At 44.2% G+C, this 22,318-nt stretch overlaps 1 protein-coding gene across 1 annotated transcript; it reads right to left on the reverse strand.

Moving 5' to 3' along the window:
- Positions 1–18,382: 18,382 nt before the first annotated feature.
- Positions 18,383–20,673, reverse strand: LOC128734628 (AP-1 complex subunit mu-1). Its single transcript, XM_053828913.1, has 4 exons — positions 20,528–20,673; positions 19,054–20,143; positions 18,867–18,992; positions 18,383–18,810 (listed from the first exon to the last, which is right to left on the reverse strand). Exons 2-4 carry the CDS (start codon positions 20,095–20,097, stop codon positions 18,712–18,714), a joined length of 1,269 nt encoding a protein of 422 aa, XP_053684888.1. The 5' UTR covers positions 20,098–20,143; positions 20,528–20,673; the 3' UTR covers positions 18,383–18,711.
- Positions 20,674–22,318: the final 1,645 nt, after the last annotated feature.

Here is a 22,318-nt window from a genome sequence, read left to right on the forward strand (position 1 = left end):
ATGTAGAAATTTATTCCTAAAATCACTATCTACAATCCTAGCCCTACAACAATCCACTCTCCACTTGAGGTTTTAAATTATCATTCTTTTCTCGTGGCGTTGCCACCCGTATTTATAACAGCTTTTAATTGCTCGTAGCAAGAAGTACTAGAGCAGCTGCTGAGAAAAACAAAGAGATAGTAGAGCGAAACTTAAGTTCTATGAGAGTTTCAGTTGGCGCGCGAAACCCCTCACACATGTACTAAGCTAACTCCCATCGCACGTTCGACGTACAATGTTTGTTATTTTCCATGTGCAAACATTTGCGCTTGCCCCTGAGCCTGGCATAGATATAAACCTTACAGCCGTACAGAAAGGTAAAACTTTCGCTGTCGCGCAGCTTCGGTCAATGGTAACCGTCGCGGCCACCGGTGGTCAATGTTACCCGTACTGGGCACTGACGCTGCACTTGGTGTATCGTGGGAAAACGCGCACCAGTTATAAATTCGCATTCTTACTAAGAAGTGACAGCATTGTGAAATTTGTTGTACCTCAATGATAACTAATTGATATAAATAAAACTAATTGATTTGAAAATGACACATGCGATAACTGCCTCGATTTTTTGCTTGCTAGACCCTTTAGAACGCTCACTGCAGTAAAGAGCTTGTCATTACGTTGGAGGTCGCTCATTAAACTACTTACGGAGCGTTGGGGGACCACCTAATGTTATCATAGGGGTCTTAAGAGCATATAATCTTCTTCTGCACGGCCAACCGAAAATTTTGTGATGTTGAACTCATCACTAAAATGAATAACGGATGACCAATCGTACGCATTATAGTGGCGTAGTTGTCATTATGTGGAGGATCCAGTCATTCACATAATTTTATCTAAAAGTCCGTTGCGGGACCACTTAACGTTATCGCAGGGACCTTAACAACACGTCATTTTATTCTGCATAAAAAAACGAACATTTTGTGATGTTGAGCTCATCGCTAGGTCAATTTTTGAAAAATAAGGGACGGTCTAATGCCACATGTTACTAATCTAAACGCACCTTAAGGAATGACCCAGCACTCAAGAAACTGGGTGATAACGTAGCGTAAACCAGGTGTTCGCAAAACAGAGATATATTTTTTGAGTTGAAGTAGGACCCTTCGGTCTAGAGCTCTACCTATAAGCAGGTGGTAGAAAACTCCTTGGGTGGTGACGTGAAGGTGAGAGCCTTGCCCCAAGAGACGACGTTCGAGTGTAGAAACCTGGACAAAATCACCACAGAAGATGAGCCAGTAACTGCCTTGAAAGAACAAGCACATCTAGGACAGTTACCTTTCTCTGTACGACTGAGAAAAGGATACGGGGGTACCCAGATAGCTACAATTTAACTACCAGTGGCCGCTGCCCGTAAGGTATTGGAGACTGGTAAGATCATAGTGGGGTGGTCAGTGTGCTCACTGAGAGCTACCCAACTACCCGAAAGATGCTTTAAGTGTCTAAACTTTGGTCACCAGGCGAGGAACTGCAAAGGGACGGACAGATCTAAGTTGTGTCGGAAATGCGGCGAGACTGGTCATTTTATGAAGGACTGCACTAAGCCGTAAAATATTGCAGAGCCGTATCATGTTCTTCCTGACAACGGTAAATGGATTGCAGACAGAGCAAGGATAGCTGCAATCTATATTACGGGTAGCTATCCTATCCAGGAAGTGGTTGCAAGCACAAACAACGGGTTCGTAATCGTCAAGATCAACGGCATATTCGTGTGGTGTTGCTATGCACCCCCAAGGTGGAGCAGTTTCACCAGATGTTGGACGAACTTACCGAACAGCTCACCAATCGGAGATCAGTCGTGATTGGCGGAGGATTTAATGCTTGGGCAGTGCATTGGAGAAGCAGATGCACCAATGCAAGAGGTTACAGTTACGATGGCACCACCAGCACCTTCCGCAAAGATGGGCGAAAATCTATCATCGACATCACCTTTTACAGTCCGTCGCTAGTGGCAAGCACAATCTGAAGAGTTTGCGAGGGCTACACTCACAGTAACCATCAGGCGATCCGGTACTACATGGGCCAGCAAAACAATGTGCCACCACAGGAGCGTAAAATTCACGAGCGCAACTGGAAAACGAAGCAATTCGGTAGCAATCTTTCCGTCGAAGCGCTTCGTGCATAGAGTGGCCCTTCAGTCCAAGACGCAGATGAGTGGACGGAAAGGCTAGTGACAGCATGTGACACAACCATGCCAAGAAAACTGGAACTCAGGAACAAATAGCGATCAGCGTTCTGGTGGAATGAGGCACTAACCGCGCTTAGAGCTAGATGTCTCAGCGCCAGAAGACGCACGCATCAAGCAAGATCTGAGACGGAAAGAGAGGAACGTAGAGAAGTCTACAGTACAGAGTGGCTAGGGCTACGCTGAAACAGGAGATCAAGCGGTGCAAATCTAACTGTTTCAAGAAGCTGTGCCGAGACGTCGATGCCAACCTATGGGGTAACGCATACCGCATCACCATGAGAAGGTTGAAAGGCCACTCGATGCCCGCTGAAACATGTCCAAACAAGCTGTAGGTGATTATCGAGAGACTCTTTCGGCAGCATGCCCCAACGACCTGGCTCCCAACGCACTATCGTGAGCAAGACAATAGGAACACCGTAGAAAGAATAATTACCAACGAGGAACTTGTGATAGTTGCAAAGGGATTGAAGGCGAAAAAAGCACCCGGAGTGGATGGAATCCCCAACATTGCTTTGAAAACGGCAATCTTGTGGTTTCCGGACATGTTTAGGTCGGTAATGCAGAGAAATGCCTGGACGAAAGCTACTTCCCTGACAGATTGAAGGCGCAGAAGCTGGTGCTGCTACCTAAACCAGGAAAACCATTGGGTGATCCTGCTTCGTATAGGCCTATATGCTTGCTGGATGCTCTAAGAAAACTTCTGGAAAGGGTCATTCTCAACAGATTGACGAGATGCACGGAGAGCGAGCACGGATTGTCCAACAAGCAATTTGGTTTCCGGAAAGGAAAGTCCAGATAGTAATCGAGAGGGCCGAGAAATCGTTAATGCAGAAGCGGCAAGGAGATCGATACTGCGCCGTGATAACCATAGACGTTAACAACGCTTTCAACATTGCCAGTTGGAAAGCAATCGCCGTTGCGCTGCACAGGGTCCCCGACTACTTGTGTAGAATTCTGAGGAGCTATTTTCAGAATCGAGTGCAAGTCTATGAAACGTCAGTTAGACAAAAGTCCATCAGGATCACGGCAGACGTCCCTCAAGGTTCCATCCTCGTTCCAACGCTTTGGAAAGGAATGTACAACGAACGACGTGTTGACGTTAAAGCTACCTAAAAGCGTCGAGACTGTCGGCTTAGCAGACGACGTAGTACTAACGGTCACGGGTGTGTCGTTTGGAAGAAGTGGAAATGCTGGCGACTGAGACCATAGACATGATAGCACACTGGATGCATCGAGTGAAACTCCAGCTGGCTCACCACAAGACGGAAGTACTAGCAGTTAGTAACCGTAAGGCACTGCAGCAGGTACAAATCACCGTCGGAAATCACGCCGTCTCACAACGTCTCGCAACGGAGGCTGAAATACCTGGGAGTGATGTGTGATGACCGACTAAATTACGTTGATTACGCTTACGAGAAGGCCACTAATGCACTTGCTAGGATAATGCCAAACAACTCAGGACCAAGGAGTAGTAGAAAACGCCTGCTGGCCAGTGTATCATCGTCGATACTTAGGTACGGTGGTCCCGCTTGGAATACAGCATTAAATAGTAAACTGAATCGAGCGAAGTTGAACGGTACGTTCAGACTCATGGCAGTACGGGTCACAAGTGCGTACAGGACTATCTCGTTGGAGGCAGTATGCGTTATCACCGGGATGATTCTCACCGATGTAATCTGTACGCGTTATTCAGCCGTTTACCAGCTTCTTTTAGATTACTTTACGAATTCGTTTAGTCTTTTTTAAGATTTTAAAAACTTTTTACTGGCTAGCTTTAGACTATCTATAGACTTCCTTTAGACTTCTTTTAGATTTCTTCTAGACATATTTTATATTTCGTTCAGAATTCTGTTATACTTTTTGACGTACGACTACGTCTTTGTTTACTATACCGGGAAGCATCTATTTATATAAGAGGCTTATGTCTGTAGCGAAAACCAGTACTTTGACAGGACGTCATAAGAGGTTTATCGGTAACTAAAACAAGCCCCTGACAGGATGTCATGCTTTCGTAGCAATGGGTTGTATTCTCAGTCACTTCAGTCACTGGTTAACTGCTGGACTGCTCGATTGTTCAATTGGTTGACTAGACTGCTCGACTGGACTGGCCGATTAGACTGCTCGATTTGATTGATCGACTGGACTGCTCAACTGAACTGCTCGTCTAGACTACTCGATTCGACTACTTGACACATTTGTTCGACTCGATCCGACTGCTCGACTTACTAATCGACTTAACTGACCGATTGAACTGCTCGACTGGACTATTCGATTCGACTGCTCGACTGAACTGCTTGACTGGACAGCTTGATTTAACTACTCGACTAGACTGCTCGACTCAACTGCTTGACTTGACTTCTCGACCCAACTGCTCAATTCGACTTGTCTACTCGACTCAACTGCTCAACTAAACTACTGGACTCAACTGTCTGACTCAACTACTCGATTGGACTATTAGGATCGGCTGCACGACTCAACTGCTCAACCCGATTGCTCGATTCAACTGCTCGACTTAACTACTCGATTTAACTGCTCGACCTGACAGCTCGACTCAACTGACGACTGGACAGCTTGATTCGACATCTCGACTTAACTACTCGACTCAACTGCTCGACTTGAGTCGACTGCTCGACTCAACTGCTCGATTGAACTACTCGATAAAACTGTTCGACTGGACTGCTCGATTCAACTGCACGACTAAACTGCTCGACTCAACTGTTCGACTTAACTGCTCGACTGAACCACTTGACCCGACTGCTCGACTAGACTGCTTAACTAAACGGTTCGATTCGAGTGCACGACTCAACTGCTCGACTGGACTACTCCATCCAACTGCTCGACTCAACTGGTTGACTAGACTGCTTCCTGAACAGCTTGATTCAACTGCTTAACTAGACTACTCGACTCAACTGCTTGACTGCTTCGACAGCTCGACTTAACTGCTCGACTCAACTGCTCGACTGGACTATTCAACTCAACTGCTCGACTGGACCTCCCGACTTGACTGCTCGATTAAACTGTTCGACTGGACTACTCGACTCAATTGCTCGACTCAGCTGCTCGATTAAACTGTTCAACTGTACCGCTCGATTCAACTGCTTGACTGAACTACTCGACGCAACTGTTCGACTTAACTGCTCGACTGACCAACTTGACCCGACCGCTCTACTAGACTGCTTGACTAAATTGTTCGATTCGAGTGCTCGACTCAATTGCTCGACTGGACTGATCGATTCAACTGCTCGACTCGACTGCTCGATTCAACTGCTCGACTGGACTGCTTGATTGAACAGCTTGATTAAACTGCTCGATTTGACTGATCGACTCAACTGTTGACCCAACTGCTTGACTCGATTGCTTGATTCGACTGCTCGACTCGCCTGCTCAACTCGATTGCTCGTCGCGATATCATATGGTCCGTATTAGATCTGACCGGACCAAGTCGCAAAATTTAAAAAAAAATGTTAATGACAGCAAACGATCAAGAATTTACTAAGCAACATTTTACTCTAAACAGACTACATAAATGTTGCAAACAACCAGAGTTATAGGATGACTTCGAATGCAACAAACTTTGAACGCGTTTTTCTAGAAGTCAGAGTTTTGTCACTCGATTCTGTCTGACTTAACACCGACCAAATCGATCGGTTCGCGGCAGACAATGGACGGTTCAGAGCCACTCACCTTTTGTGTGCCATTTTGCCCACCTGTAGAATCAGCACAGATAATGTGCAGATAATGTTTTTATTCATATAAATAAAATCCAATGCGAGCATAAAAACTATTTGTTTCTGTTTCCGGCTGACTCTTATGTTTAACATCTTAGAGCTATATTATGCAATATAAGAACTCAAAGAACTAATACAAAGATTAAACATCTTCGCAAACACTAGCCAATAAAGTGTATCTGCAGTTTTCTGAATTCTGAAGAGACATTTATGTTTTCCAGACCGTAAGATTCTGGCTCAACTAGTTTTGTATAAGCGAAAAATGAATGAAAGATTTCAAATGCCAATAACTACTATTATACTACTGAACTAAACATGACAGTTAATATGTCGTTGAACAGATAAAACGTCCAGCAATTTCATATTAACATATTTATAATTATGTTTAACAATAAGGAAAATACACGTAAAGTTTCAAGGTCAAATTTCTTCATTCATTTCCCTTGTGATCGCTTTGCTCTACAGGTACGGACGACAATTGGATACACCAACCGATTCAGATCCAAATCATATGGTATGAGACCACTTTGTAAGTCACACTCCTTTTTCAAAATGTGCCATCTTTTCTGCTATATAATAAGCGGTTAGTGGCGAAACAGTGGACTTTACCAGCCGAGAGTCGGGGTGGCTCTCCATTCCTCTCCATTGTACTCAGTCCAGGGCTACTCGTCTCCAATTCGTTGCGCGCCTCGAACCACGCTAGTTGGTTCAAACCTGGGGTGACATTGCGATTCTCGTCCCGAGTGATTTTGGTTCGTTTCGCCCATTCATTTAACGTGGTCGAAACGAACCAAAATCACTCGAAACGAAGGAAAAGTAGGGTCGATTTCCAGCTTGAATGCGTCGTTAAATCTTTTTACTCGTAATTAAGATTTTTCAAGTTTTTGCTGACTTTTTCTGATACCTGACAACGATTTCCTTAAAATTAATTAAACATTACTTTGTTTTCGTCCTTTGACTCTTGCACCTTTTGAATTTTATGTTTTCTAATTTATTGATCATACAACATTTTGCATGCTTGCCTGTATTTATTATTAAATGCAAAATTTTTGATTTTTAATTTAACTTATCATTTGAATTTATATTCACATGTCTATTCACAGGTCTATGTTCTATTAAAAAATGTCTTCTAAACTGGAAAAGTTGACCATATTAATAGATTCAATGACCAATAGGCGAAACGAATGTATTTAGCAGGCTGGAATGTTAATAAGTTTGATTAAAGTTTCGTATTTCGACGGACATGTTTCGAACGAAATTGTTTTGCCCATTTGATTTTACTGGCACAACGAAGAATTCCATTCACTTTCTATGCTAAAATTGTTCCACCGGAATTTTATACAATAAGGCTGATAACACGTAATATGAGTTTCCGAAAGCATCCGTCAGTACATTTCACACTGTAAAACCATTACTCTAATTTTAATGCTCACCATATTGATAAAAATGTGAAACAAATCGTCCAGTATCCATAAAAAAGTTTCAAATTTATCTCTCCATAATTTCTCTTATTTTTCATTGGATGAGACAACCATTTTTGTTCCCTAGTGAACAATTGAAACCAGCTTTATACCGGAGAAAATAGGTACATACATATGTACTACGTATTATAGAAACAGACTGTAACTGAACATCCACAGCACGCGGACTTAAAATGCAATAAAATTGGAGTGAATATTCTACATTCCAACACTTTAGGCCGACAATGCATTTCACCCTTAGCCGGCATCCTCTCTCTCGTTCTCTCGATGGCACCATAAGGCGAACCAGGATGTTGGGCTTACCGTTTTGGAATAATTAATCATACCACGAAACAAATTACTTGACTAAACACAAACATAAATAACAAGCGCAATTTTATCACGTAAACGCGTACAGGCCGTGTACAGCTTCCGCCAGACCGGAACTCTGCTAGAACCGTTCTCTTAACTGTGCAATTATCCCATAAGAGGCGCACCGATACTGGCCGAGGCTGGTCATCGATGTTTCAGCGCCACAGGAAATAGCCAGCAAACGGTAGGAAGCGAAGAATTTGTTTACAATTTACACGTTATGCAAACTCATATATTAATATAAATTAAATTTCACAGGAAAAAATGTGATAACGCTAATTACCGTGTGAACATAATTTACGACTATCGGTATCAGCGAAGCTCACCAGCACCAGCGGAGGCGCTTGGTGGTTCACCCTATTAGCATTAACGGGCGAGCCTGGTTGCAGGTGGAATGAAAAGAGCAATGGGCCTCGACTGTCATATCTGTTCGAATTTAATTAAACGTGGCGGTTTGCTCGTGTGGTTGTAAAAAGCTTTCGCATTAACAGCGAACAAAACCGCAATCACAACCAATTTAACAGCATTGAGTCCGCATCTGAAATGAATCCACTCCGGTTAAACCAGTCAACAATTCGTTCGCCCGCACGCCACCGCCGCCGCCGGCCCAGCCGGTTGGCCCGGTTGGCCGGTTGGTCGTCGGTTCGTCGAAGTGGCTCCCGTCCCGACCGAACGAGATCGGACGGATAATCTTCACCTCAATTTACTTTTCATTCAACACCGCTCGGTCCCGTCGGATGAATCGGATAAAGTCTGCGAGGTGATCCGGAAAAGAGGCGGAAATAAAAATGCGAATGTATAATATAAAGGCGTCGATAGAAGTCCCTAGATAAGCTGCCCGAAAGCGGTTGTGATGGCGATGATGACGTTGTTTGGCAATGCCTGGCTCTCGGGCAGATTGCTATCAGGGGTGTAGCAATGGCAGAAGCGTTCCTTGGAAGATTTTTTTTCATCCGGTACGGTGCGATCTCGGTAACGCACCGGTCCTTCGTATAACGATGATGGTACGAGTTCGTTTGTTGTGAATTAAAGTGATTTAAGTTGAATCCGGGACGGATAAATATCCAGCTCTGGCTCGTTTCGTCGTATGGCCTGGGGCTGGTCCATGAACTGGCTGGCCTCGATATTGGCTTCATAATGGGCCTTCGAATCCGAAAAATTGTCGGAAAACCATAATGAATATTTATTCCCTCACAGGAACCAATTGAAATTGGAGTGCCTTTCGACTGATGCGAATGATGGAGAAAGTTGTTGCTAGGAGGCGCCCCGGCGAACGGGGTTATTCAACTGAAAAGCTGAATGATTTGAGTGTTTTTTTTCTCGCGACTTCACATTGCAATTGATATAAAGGCTTTCAATTGATTGAGGCTTTAGTAATTTGATCGTAGAAATTTTGAGTTATTTGTTCCGATTGTGTTGTTTCTAAACTATCCCGTTAACTACCTCCATTAAAATCGAATAATGCTCAATTATGTTCTGCATAATATATTCACGCAAATATATCATCAGTAATCAGAATTGAATCGCGTAGGTTGTAGCTTCAATCAAATCAATCTGACATCTTGATGGTCACAAATTAAATACGGGATAAACACCACAACCCACGGCAGTGGGTCGGCGGTCCTGACCTGATTTAATGCCCCAAGTATGAATCATTAGCAGAATCACAGCCTAGATTAGATAGTGTAATAGCTCATCAAAACTTAACCATCTTCCGGGGCGAAGGATGTTGAACCACACGTTCCGATGCGATGCCACAAACCGACATGCCCCGGCATCACTGCGACAGCGCGATGAGCGCACATCAATTCATATATAAGAGCATATATTCCTAATGGATTCCGAGGAAACCCGGTCGTTCTAATTGCAAACGTTGTGTATGATTAAACACATAAAAGACTAATGTTGGTACCTTTGTCAGCGTCGGGTGGTCGGGTCGAAGAGTGCGGATGTTTATACTTACGAGGGATGAATATTAATCTTTACCATATTGGAGCTGAGCTGCTGGTTAGCTGAAGCATTCGGAGCGTCGCTTGCGGGTCTGATTCTAGGATAGAGGTTTGATTCTTTACCGCTGGGGAACGGGCGTAACTATAAACCAACGTCTTGTTGTCGCGAAGCAAATTATTCGAGTCACTACAAACAGATGGAAGACCGACTAACTCAAGATGGTTTATATAATCAAAGAAACTTCACGTAAATTTCTTGCTTAGCCTAGATAGCATTTGTAACATTGATTTCGTCTTTCATCCTGTCAAAATGCAAAATTATCAAGAGATGGGTGGAAGTCTTTCAGTAAAGGCGAATTTTTTTCCATTTAATTCTACTACAACGTTATAGAACACAAAATATATAGACGGCTTAGTGGTGTAATTGGTTAAACAACACACTCGACTTAGCACCTTAGAAGATACGGTACTATCAGACACCTGAGAAGACAACTCAGGGAGTGGGGTTTGGTATCCCACCCCCCTAATGGAGCGTGAGGATCCAGACCCACTAAAATCCTACTCGAATCTCCAGCCTCCATCCCCCAGGCACCACCTTATCGGTATTACTTCAGGGAGGGGCTATTGTGCTTAACGCCCTCTCTTAGATAACTACTAGACTATGGTAGTTGTGCTGTTTATTCGCCGTTGATCGGCTCTCCAGAGGTTTTGTAGCTCAAGTACAATCTGGGTAGCTGCCGCATGACGTCCGAGCTAGAACACATCCTTTGGACTAAGTTATCCGGAGTAGTGTCCTGTTCGCTCACTGCCATCATGTTGCTTCTCGCGCCCACGAAACGAGGGCATATGAAGAAAGCATGTTCTACAGTTTCCTCAACATCCACGCATTCGGGACATGCGGGGGACTCCGCATGCTCAAACTTGTGCAGATACTGGCTAAAACAACCATGCCCTGACAGAATCTGTGTCAGGTGGAAGCTGGCTTCGACGTGGCGCCTATTGACTCACCCGGGTAGTTCCGGGATTTGTGTGTGTGTGTGTGTGTGGATATTATCAATACGACCAGCATTTTGATCTATTGTGATCTTATCCAAGTGTTGTTCCGCACTTCGTTGTTATTGCAGTATCGCTATAGAGTGAGCGCACTGCTTATTATCCGTGCTTAAAGTGTCGGTGTGTTTTCACCCTTTTTTCCCTCTACGCTTCTTACTACTTTTCAAGCAATCTAGCTCTAGAGCCAGGTAGTGCGGAGACTAGTTATAATTTGTCCTTGGACAAGAGGCTTCACTCGCACCTCGAGCAAGTATCATTCTTATAACCAGCCCCGGCTAAAGGCTTCATGGTCGGTAAAGCAGAGTTCAGCACAGAGTGAGGGTGTGTATGTGTGTATGTATGTGTTCCTTACTACTTATGCATTTCCAATCTCGTTCCTAGAACCAGGAAGCAGAACAAGCTATAATTTGCCCTTGAACAAGAGGCTTCATTCGCACCTCAAGCAAGTACCACTCTTATAACTTGCCCTGGCAAGAGGCTTTCATTGTTAGTAAATGCAGAATGCAGTAGGAAGAATGTGGAGGGGCCTGAGAATAAACCCATGTTAAAGTCACTTAACATCGAATGGCCTGATTCTACTAAGATTCGAACCCACGACCAGTCGCTTATCAAGGCAGACTCGGTAACCTTGCGGCTACAGGGCCCCCCGGGTTCCGGGTTTCGGGATAAGTCGATGTGTGGAATTAGACCATGCCCGCTGCCATGTGTCCATCGAGGCCGATCTTGTGGTACTCCGTATGCCTCTAGTTCCACGTTACTTGAAGCACTCTACGTGCTCGCTTATGATGATGCCAATAGGCATCATACCCGCTAAGACGCAGATTGCGTCATGTGAAACTGTGCGATACGCATTCGCCGCTCTCAAGCACATGAGAAGATAAGTGCTTTCCAGCTTGGCTAGATAGCTTTTGGTACCTAACGCCGACGACTACACCGGCCCGCCATACCTGAGTATGGACTGGACCACGATGGCTAATAGCCTTCGCTTGCTGTGATATACCACAGAGCTATTAGACATCATACGATTCAATGCCGAAATAGCTGTGGAAGCCCTCTTGCAGGCATAGTCGACGTGGCTCCCGAACTTGAGTTTATCGTCGACCATGACTCCCAGGAGTTTTAAGGACCGCGTTGACGAAATGGTGCAGTCCCCGACACTGATATTTGCTTGCTGCACCGACTTGCGGTTGTTTACCACGTATACCATAACCTCCGTTTTATGATGCGCTAGCTCCAGTTTCCTGGATCGCATCCAATCTTCAACCAGCCACGCAGCCAAGGGGGGGGCATAGGGGCCTTACACCCCCCCCCTACCCCCTCCCCCCTCCCGAAATATTTTGGCTTACATTTTTAACAAATAATTATTTGCATACGTTCTGTCCTGAGGATGAAGGGATACCCTTCGAAACGTCGACATTAAACGAAATATAAATATTTTCGCACGAAACCCGTGACCAAAAGCCAGTATCACATCTATAACAAAACCAACGGTCGTTTTTATTATCAAAAAAATTAATGCAGAATAACAATACACCAAACTAAAACTGTAGCACAAGTATATTTTTGATGAGTGCGCCTTTGAATAACAATATAACCGACATCGTTTTGTATCTCTCATAATCTTTGAAAATTCTCAAGTATCTAGCTCTCCATGACTCGGAACATTTGGCATAGACAAAGGCGACAAAATAAGGACATGGAATGGAGACTTGATATCTGGAACAGCAAATTGCTAAATTTCATTGGTGGCGATCAGTTAGAACCCCGAAAGTTTGGCATCGTGGCACTGCAGGAGATCACAAAGGCGAGAAGGTGTGGAGGACCGTGGCAGCAAAGCCCAATTTTTTCGGTGGAGCGATCAACGAGCTAGAAACGGGCTTCGTAGTGTTGAGCAAAATGCAGGATCGCGTAATGGACTGGAAAACGATCAACGAGAGAATAAGTGCGTAGAGAGGATAAAATGCCTTTTCTTCTACACCATCATAAACGTATATTGTCCACACGAAGGCAGACCTGACGACGAAAAGGAAGCGTTCTATGCGCAACTGGAGGCAACGTACGACAACTTCTCAAGACGAGACATCAAGATCGTCATCTGGGATACGAACGGCCAGGTCGGCAGGGAATGCATCGACCGGCGATCGGGCCCCATAGCCTGCACACCAACACGAACGACACCGGCCAGCGATGCGTCAACTTGCAGCTTCCCGAGATTTGGTGATCAGAAGCAATTTTTTCCCACAAAGATATCCACAAAGCCACCTGGAAATCATCTGACCAACGAACTTCGAACCAAATCGACCATATTCTCATCGAGGGCCAGTTTTTCTCTAACATCACCAAAGTACGCTCCCTACGGGGTACGGATTTCGACTCGGGCCATTACATAGTAGCAGTACACGTGCGTCCAAAACTATCGACGGTTTATGCCCCGCGACAAAGCCTCCCTCCTCGGTTAAACATTCGGCAGTTAAACAACCCGCCAGTTATCGAAAACTACGCGCGCGTGCTGGATGAAGCTCTGCCTTCTTCTGTGGAGCAAGATGCTTCGATCCTCGAAAACGGATGGAATATGATACGCTCGACCGTCAACGAGGCTCTACTCGCCGCCTGCCGCCTCGTTATCTGACCGACACCATAGCGGGCCGCCTGATGGTCACTCTGAGTGTAGTCATTGTCTACCCTCCACTCTCCTATCAGTCCAGGACTGCTAAAAGTTACGTCGATGATAGACTCCGCACCGTTCCTACTGAAGGTACTTGTGTTGCCGACGTTGGCCAGATCTACGTTAAGCTTTGCCAGAGCCTCAAGCAGAATCCGACCCCTATGGTTCGTGCGACGACTTCCTCACTCTACCGCCCAAGCGTTAAAGTCGCCCGCCACAACCACCGGCCTTAAACCAGTCAGCACAACTGATACTCGGTCTACCATCCGCGTAAACTGCTCGATACACCAACTCGGCGGAGCATAACAGCTGCAGTAGAACACTCCATCCACTTTGGCATCCGCAAATCCCTCGTCTGCAGTTGACACAACCTCCTGAACCGAGAGCCTGCTTGTTGTCCATATAGCCGCCGTTCCAGACCTATCCGAGACCCAGTTGCCGTTTCCGGCAGGGACGCGATATGGACCCGAGATTATGGCAATTATGTTTTAATATGTGTACGCTTCGATGTGCTAATTATTAAACGTTTTGTATGTTGATTGTGATGAGAACTACGTTTTCTTTGTAGTTCAATAATCACTGGTTCATATCCAGTATAATATGAGTTGAAATATGCAGTTTTAAATACCAATTTCTTGGTGTACAAGTGCGTGGAATGTGTCATTGATTGTGTACCTTGCGCCTGGGGGCTCTCGGAGAGGTCATCTAACGTCTCAGCGTTGTGCGAACAAGACAATGTCGTGGGCTAGGTCGAGGTTATTTCGTTAGAGGATCGTTAGAGGATTCCAAGGCAATCCTCGATTTGGTTTACTGTCAATTACTTTAGCTAATATCTCATCTATAACAATGATAAACAGAAGCGGTGATAAAATGCAGCTCCCTGTCTCACGCCAGCATTAACCCTTATAAGGTCGGATAAGACGCCGTTGTGCAAAACCTTGCACGAGAACGCCTCGTACTGAGCATCGATGAGATGGACTAGCTTATCTGGAACTCCTCTACGCTGAAATGCGCCCCAGATGTTTTCTTGGTTAAGTCGGCCAAATGCTTTTTTGAAGTCAACGAACACCAGGAGAAGAGAGTCTTGAATTTCATTGATCCGCACCAATATAATACGTAGTGTTGGTATATGATCTACACATGATCGACCAGCATGGAATCCAGCTTGCTGCTGTTGGAGATAAGCGTCGATCTTCTCCTGGATCCGGTAGAGGATTAGTTTACAGGGTACTTTGAGTGTAATACAGAGCAACGCGATGCCATGCCAGTTCCCGCATTTAGTTGGGTATCCTCTTTTAGGGACTTTGACCAATATGTCCTGCATCCAGTCCACCGGAAAAGTTGCGGTTTGTCATATATTGCTGAAAAGCTGCTGCATCATCTGGGCCGACAAAAATGGGTCAGCTTTGAGCATTTCTGCTGAAATACAGTCCCTGGCGCTCTATTGAATTTCATACTCATACTCATGATGCCTGCTTCAATTTTATCCAACGATGGCGCCTCCGATTTGACGTGGTTAATTCGACGAACCGTTGGCGTCATACGCTGTTGGTTTAGTTGGTCTCTGACATTTGAAACTCGGAAGAGCTGTTCAAAATGTTCAGTACATCGCTTAAGTTGTCAGTCAGTAGCTGACCAGTTTTGTCCTTTAGCGGCATCCTTCTATTCATCCTGGCACCACTAAGGCGACGAGAAATATTGTACAACAAAGGCGGCGGTGGTTTCCCTTTGTTCGGCTAGGGAGTTAATCCAGGCTCTATGCTCCCGCCTACAAGCTCGTTTAATATCCCTCTCCAGTTCGGCATATCGTCGACCGGCAGCAGTCTCAGTCGCTCTGGATCAAACTCGCTCATTGCCAGCTTTCGCCTTTCTCCGTCCGTCGATCTTCTTCTAAGTTTCAATCCAAATCCATTCCATCCGCCCGCTTTACGCTTTGCCGAAGGTTTCCTCACTGGTCGTGATGAAGGCGTTCTTGATGCCGGTTCATTGCTCTTCGACGGTTCCACCAGGTGGCAACTCCGAGGCTCGGAATTCAAGTTTTTCGACAAAGGCCCTTTCCAGTTCAGGATTATCCAATCACCGGACGTCGTAACTGCACCTAATTTTGTTGTGTATATCACGAAGGCTCGTTCGCCATTTTCGGCTGATGCAAAAGTGATCGGTTTGGTTTTCTGTGGCAACCTATGACGCGTTCAAGGTCCGCGTTGTTTGAGCCAATCTTCGCGTTGAAGTCGCCCATGTGGATTCGTATGTACCCCTTCAGGGTTTTCTCAACCATGTTGTTCAGCTGGCTGTAAAAACTCTCTTTCTCCTGAAGGTCGGCAGCATCTGTTGGCGCATAGCACCGGATTGTTGTAAGGCTTCTAACCCGTGTTCTGGGACTGGCAACGATTATTCTTTCGTTTATCGGTTCCTCACTTCACCAGGGCCGCACGTGCCCCTTAGTTCAGTAGGAATCCAACTCCTCTTTCTCGAGTAGCATTTCACCTCGTATGCCAGAGTAGAGCAAGACTTGCCCGGATTATGTATTGTGTTCACCAGTACCGGTCCAGCGGACCTCGCTCAGCCCCAGGATTTCACGCTTCAGGCGGCCAGCATCCCTTGCATGCTGAGCCAGCTTGCCTTGCTGGGCAAGGGTCAGTATATTCGATGTTTCGTTTCGTGTCCGTATTTTCATGCTAAAGGTCACTGCCAATAATCCAGAATGATTTCTTCTTTCTAGTCTAGCCAGGTCTCGGTTAGAACGATTTCATGTACCAGTCTTCGGTCTGGTAGCTCGCGGAAGATTATGGTCGTTAGCGAATCGGTAGTTCTGCGTCGTTCATGGAAGGCAGGAACGTCGGGGTTTAATGGCCTAGAAGCACAAGGCGGAGCAGTAATGCGAAACGGGCTTGAAAGTTTGTACTTGCCATGAATACAATTTTGGAAATCCCGGATAACCGTTGAACACTGGCAGGAAAGACGTAACTACGTGGGGTCATGAGTTTCCATAATGCTAGAAGCGGTGCATCCGGGTAGCAGGCGGAGTAGTAGTGGATTTATACCCAAACGGATCCGATTTACGTCAGATTTTGGGTTTAGTGTACAGAATTTTGCTTGACTGAGTCGGTATTGTCATATGAATTAAAATTGAGTCAAAACGTTGGAACCATCGCTGCGCCTAAGACGAGCGCTAGAGATCCACGAAAACAGCGACCTAGAGCGTGCAATAACGGAGTATCTTGGGCTTCTACGGTTCCCTACGGTCATGCTTCCCGACATCAGGGGGCTTCGGTGGCGGTAATCGACTGGAGACCGAATCACTACCGGCGCTTTCCGGTGGATTAATTCTGTGGTGTGCGATTTGTGGTTGATGATTGATGCATCAGGAAACCCTGCGAACCCTCGCAACCGACGCCAATGTGCCAGGAGCGGTTGGTTGCTCCACACGTACCTTCAAGGCTCCTGACGGAGAATCCCCTAATCGGCAGTTGGTTTCGTCTCGGCCAACCTCCAATGCCTGCGCTCCGCGCTTAGTACAATGGATGGATAATCACTTAACGTGATTGCGATGCTGGAAGGATCCACCATCTCACAATACCCCTTTATGAAGTTTGGACGTAAACGGCGCTTTATCGTTGCGCACCTCCTCTTGCGCACGTGTTTGGTGACACAGTTTCCGACGACCATTGGCGCTAGCCCTGCTCGAGAGGTCGCGGTTACTGGTCGATAGAACGAACGGTCAGTTTTCTGGCCTTTTCCTGTTAGAATCTTTCACTGAGAAACAGCTTATATCGCCTTTTTTAAGCATTGGAGTACTTTGGTTCTCCATCGTCGTCTAGGCGCTTCGTCGGATCGAGAAGATTGTCCGTAAGGTTCTGCATTTCTCCACTTTCCTACTAGTTGAACTTAGGATTAGCGATGAGACTAAAGGTCATAAAGCGAGTTGCTGTCGAGGTTGAAACCATCCTCCATCTCCTGCTCTTCCGTACGATCAAATGCACGCAATTCTTCGGAATCTGCGACTCAATTTTCTCCGACGTTATAAGGCCAAGAAGTCCATATTTTTATTCAGTGATATTTCCTTGTCATGTACTCTAACAGTTGGCTGCGAAGTCTATTGAACAAAAACAGGTCAAGGTCAAGTTTCAAAAACGGAATGTAACCCCCAGGTTTTGCTTTTTTATGTCGCGGTTTAGTTTCAATCACTATAAGCCTGGTGGGCTTCTTCGGCTATTGCCCTTCCGCAAAATAGCAATCGAAAAGTATAGGTAAGGACAGATGATGCAAAATTGCTACGAGAATTACCAGTGTTAGCAGGACCATTTTGCATCACAATTTACGTCATGTTTAAGATTGATGCACGCGTCATTGATTTTTTGGATTTCATACGTAGCTTTTATGTTTAAAATAATACTTTTGTACATGAAACTTCATTCATTCCGTCTATCAGAACATAAAACGGCTAAAAATTGCATAAAAACATATTATGAAATCCCAAAAATCAATGACGCGTGATTAAACCTCAAACAAGGAATGCAGCTATAAGCATTTTTTTAAAAAGAAAGAAAAAACACTTTCTAAACTGCGATTAAACAGGTACCTAACTCAAAAAGAATCGATAAAACAAGTTTTAGCAGAACACCGAGTAACATCCACACACATAGCCCAGGGAAAACCGATAAAACAAAGTTTGATGGAAAACTTTCCAGTGAAATGCCAAAGGTAACTCTGCCAGCGTACCAGGTAATGTGGTATATTATCGTTCCTCCTTGGAGGTCGTTAGCTACCAGTTATTCAAAGTGGAAAGTTTTTCTACTGATACTTCGCCCTACTTTTGATTTCACACATTCTAGTCGGCGAAAACTGTGGGCGATGTGTATTTGCACTGACCCACTTCTAGTCATCGTATCGGCAAGAACTAACCGAAGACGGCTTTGTTTTATGTTCTATTCAATTGGAAGAGCACAGCTCGATGCGATGTGAAAAATAAACCGAATGTCTGTTAATTACAAATAAAATAAGTAAACTTTCTTTTGATTCCTAATACTTGTTTCGATAATTTTAACTAACATTTCGAAGGCCATTATTGCCGATGCACTGACTTCAGAGCCTAAACAGGACAAACAGTAGACTATATGATTGAATGGGAGCTGTGCTGATACAGTTGCGATTAGTACTAGTCAAACCAAATTTTCCATCCGTTCGACGCAATATAAAATTTACATTCCTTGTTGTCTTTCAAAAAGTAACATGCATTTCTGGATACCACGGAGAGGCTTTCCTAATTTGTCCTCAGTTGATAGTCGCCGTTCTGGGTGATATAGCGAACCCACGGTAGCGCTTGATAACCGCTCTTCTCAATGATTTTCAAATAACGGACCTGAAAGCAGGGAGGTATGAATCAAATATCTTACCATAACAGCTCTGTTTATCTACCTGAATACCGGAAGTGGTGAAGTACGGGATTTCAAATTTCACTTGAATCGGTGGCTTGCCTTCTGTGTCCTCACACTCGACGCTCGGTAGTCCAAAGTGTGCTCGCATCAGATACTCTTTGCCACCCTGCAATCATGTAAAATATATCGAAACTGTCTATTTACATCACCACAAAACAAGTGCCTACCGGAAAAGACTTAATGGTCCAGGTAATGGCATTCTGTTCCGGTGCATACTTAACGCTTCCGATTGTTGTCTTAAACTTGGGGGAATCAGCATCCGCTGGAACCGGAATGACAATTTCAACATTGTTTGCCGTTGACCGCCGCTTAAACTGCGACTTCGCCTTTATCATGTATTCCACCCGGCTGTGAGCGTGCCGCTCGATGACCGATTCGATCCAAATCAGCGGCTTTACATGCGTATTCAGCCGATAGGACATCAATTCGAATTCACCGTCCGGAGGGATAAACGAAATTGTCCGATCGTTTTCGAAACGAGACAACCGTACACACTGGTGGAACTTGACGTCCTCCAGCTCGACCGATTTGGACTTACCACGACCTGTACTTTCAAAAAGAACTTTGTCATTCAAACCGAGCCGCAGTTCGGGCATTCCGGACAAATAAACGCGCATCTTGATGGCCCCAACGATCTCACTTCGGAGAACATTTCCGTTTGCATTGGCCAGCAGATTGACGCTTTCGATCACATCAAGAAATACTTCGTTTTTTCGATACTTAATTCCCTCCGAACGCCATGATACGGCATTCGTTACAGCCATCGGAATTCTGGGTTGAATTTCCAACTTGTGACCCTCCTGTGTAATGTATTCCTGCAGAATCTTACTATCTGTGGTTTGTGGGTAACCGAAATCGATCAGCTCATCCAATAGTTCGTAAATGACGACAAAGTTGTCCCGAATGCTCTCCTCTTCTAGTTCTTTGAAATACTCGGTGAATACCTGCACCACCTTGTGGAGGAAAACAAATACCAGCGCAATATTTGCGTTGCTTCGAGTCACTGACACCAAGTACAGATTGTTGGTCTTCACATACGCAAATGTACATTCCGGTGTCTGCAGGATCGGCGTTATCAAACCTTCCTCTTCCTTTTCCATCAAAAGCGGCATAAACTTATCGATGACACCCATGTCGATATGGCCGCGATAGTTGCGTGAAATGAGCACTTTGCCTTTGGCGTCCAGTATAAAAATTGCCGACGAAGACATGATTGCTGTTTACAGGTTGCAAAGATCCTACCGGCGATTATTTTATCTGAAACAGAGAAAACCCATAGATGAGCACAAAAGTGATTTATTTACATTTTTGATTGTGAAACGTCGGAAACGTATACGTTCCCGGTATCTGTCACTTTATGTAGCAGCAAAACATGACATAAGTGAAAATTTACGTCATCACTGAGTCCTCAGTATTAGGGAAACATAAAAGATTAAAATGTATGAAAGAAAAATCACTTTTTTGCTTTTCGATAACTTGTTTACAATTTTTGTTTAGAAACTACAGCACCGAAAAAGTAACCACTCGTTTATTGTTAATTTATACACGCAAATTTGACAAAATTTTGTTATACTCCATCAGGGCGTAGGATCAAGGGGATTGTAAATATTGGAAGTTAATATAAAAATGTTATCCAGCTACCTTCACTGTAGTGTTTGAAAAATAAAGCAAACGATTACAATGTCACAGGCACGTGTAACATTAAAATATAGAATAATAAATGCACCAAAACTAAGCTTCCATCGTCAATTTCGTAAAACTTTTCACTTCTGTACAGGCACACCAACTCAAAACCTCCATTAAAAATGATTGCAACGCTGTCATTTAGCTGTCAATGTCACATTGCACAAAAAAATCGAAAGGGCTACCTTCGCGCACACACGCACAGAATCACTGCCACCTGGCTGTGAAAGTAACAAACCTGCATATATAGTATTCCACACTCTTAACTGATTCTACCTGTAAATAGGTCGGATATACTTTTCTTCTTTTGGGTCAATTCTTAGAAGATTTTCCGATCGATTGGTATAAGAATATTTAAAATCGAAAACCGCTGAGCTATTAGCGCTCAATACCTTTCATTTTTCGTGACGCTCGCATTTTTCGATTTTTTGGAATGACACCCTATCTCAAAACTTGCCGTAAGACGTAGTCCTACGTCAAAACTGCTCAAAATCTGGGGTGACATTACGATTCTCGTTTCGAATGATTTTGGTTCGTTTCGACCACGTTAAACGAATGGGCGAAACGAACCACAATCACTCGAAACGAGAATCGCAATGTCACCCCTGAGTTTGTACACTTTCAGGGCATTTGAGTGGGTTCAACCTAGCTTTAACTAAATCCGACCTACCCTACAAACATTTTTATTAAATAGAAGCTTGTTCAACCATTGTACAGCTAATTATCGGGAAACAAGCGTTTGATAAGTTGTTATTCAACAAAAATGTTTGTTGGGTATTTACAGGTAGAATAATTTAAAAGTGCACCTATTCCACCAATTCCACGAAGGGGTTTCCCTTGTATTCCACCACGCACACATTAATAAAGATTTTTTGACATTAGCTCGCTAGGGGCCCTTGCTGAGGCTGTTGGCAGTAGGAATAATATTAACAACATTAAATTCCAAACTCCCGGATCCTCTCCTCCACTCTTTGCTCCCCTCTCACTCCTACATAATCGAGCCTCAGCTAATGTCATTCTCGTTAGTGACGAAATCGCAAATTACTTAATAATTTTCGTGTTTGCTAGTGTGGGTGCTTGAGTTGTCAGAAAGCTCTTTTACATTTTGAACTATACACTAAGAAAACTTTTCGTATAGTTTCTATGTGTTTCACACATAGATTTCCATGTACCCAGTAAATGAACTTTATATGCCAAACAGTTGCCATTCATGTGTTTTTAAAATTTACCTTTAAAATTTGCACATACTATTCATATGCATATAATTTTCATGTGTACTTCTGGGCGGATTATCGTTATATGTGGCACATAATAATCATAAGGATTTTCATATGGAAATTTTCCATTAGTTATGCATGCATGCAACTGTAGAAACAAAAATTCACAAGGGAAGCACAAAAGTGTTGCTGGACACCACAGCAAACCCTGAAACAATCAAGTTTTTTACGTTACTAGGTTTTTAAGAGTTTGTTTTTTCGTGGCGTGTTAACATAAAACAAACTAAATCGAAATGTAAGTATTATTCCATCAGATTGGATCTATTTTTGTGTAATTAGTGATCAACTAGGACAAGTGACTTCACTCATAAACTGCAGCTGCATTCTTGGAAACACTTTTCGCTTGCCGTAGTAAATTTTGAAAGGGAATCACCAAAACAAAACAAGAAGAAGAAGTCACATGTCATGTCCTAGGACAGGCTTCTTACTCTTCTTTTCATTATGACCGCTATCCCGATTGAATATTCTTTGT

This window comes from Sabethes cyaneus, chromosome 2 (genome assembly GCF_943734655.1).
Source record: "Sabethes cyaneus chromosome 2, idSabCyanKW18_F2, whole genome shotgun sequence".
Classification (NCBI taxonomy): Eukaryota; Metazoa; Arthropoda; class Insecta; order Diptera; family Culicidae; genus Sabethes; species Sabethes cyaneus.

What these genes read in the sequence shown, in the direction of transcription:
- LOC128734628 (XM_053828913.1), bottom strand. Translation starts at nt 20,097, where the DNA reads ATGTCTTCGTCGGCAATTTTTATACTGGACGCCAAAGGCAAAGTGCTC. An exon ending in GGACCATTAAGTCTTTTCCG is followed by an intron (nt 18,993 to 19,053) that starts GTAGGCACTTGT and finishes ACATGATTGCAG; the next exon opens with GGTGGCAAAGAGTATCTGAT. An exon ending in TCACCACTTCCGGTATTCAG is followed by an intron (nt 18,811 to 18,866) that starts GTAGATAAACAG and finishes CCCTGCTTTCAG; the next exon opens with GTCCGTTATTTGAAAATCAT.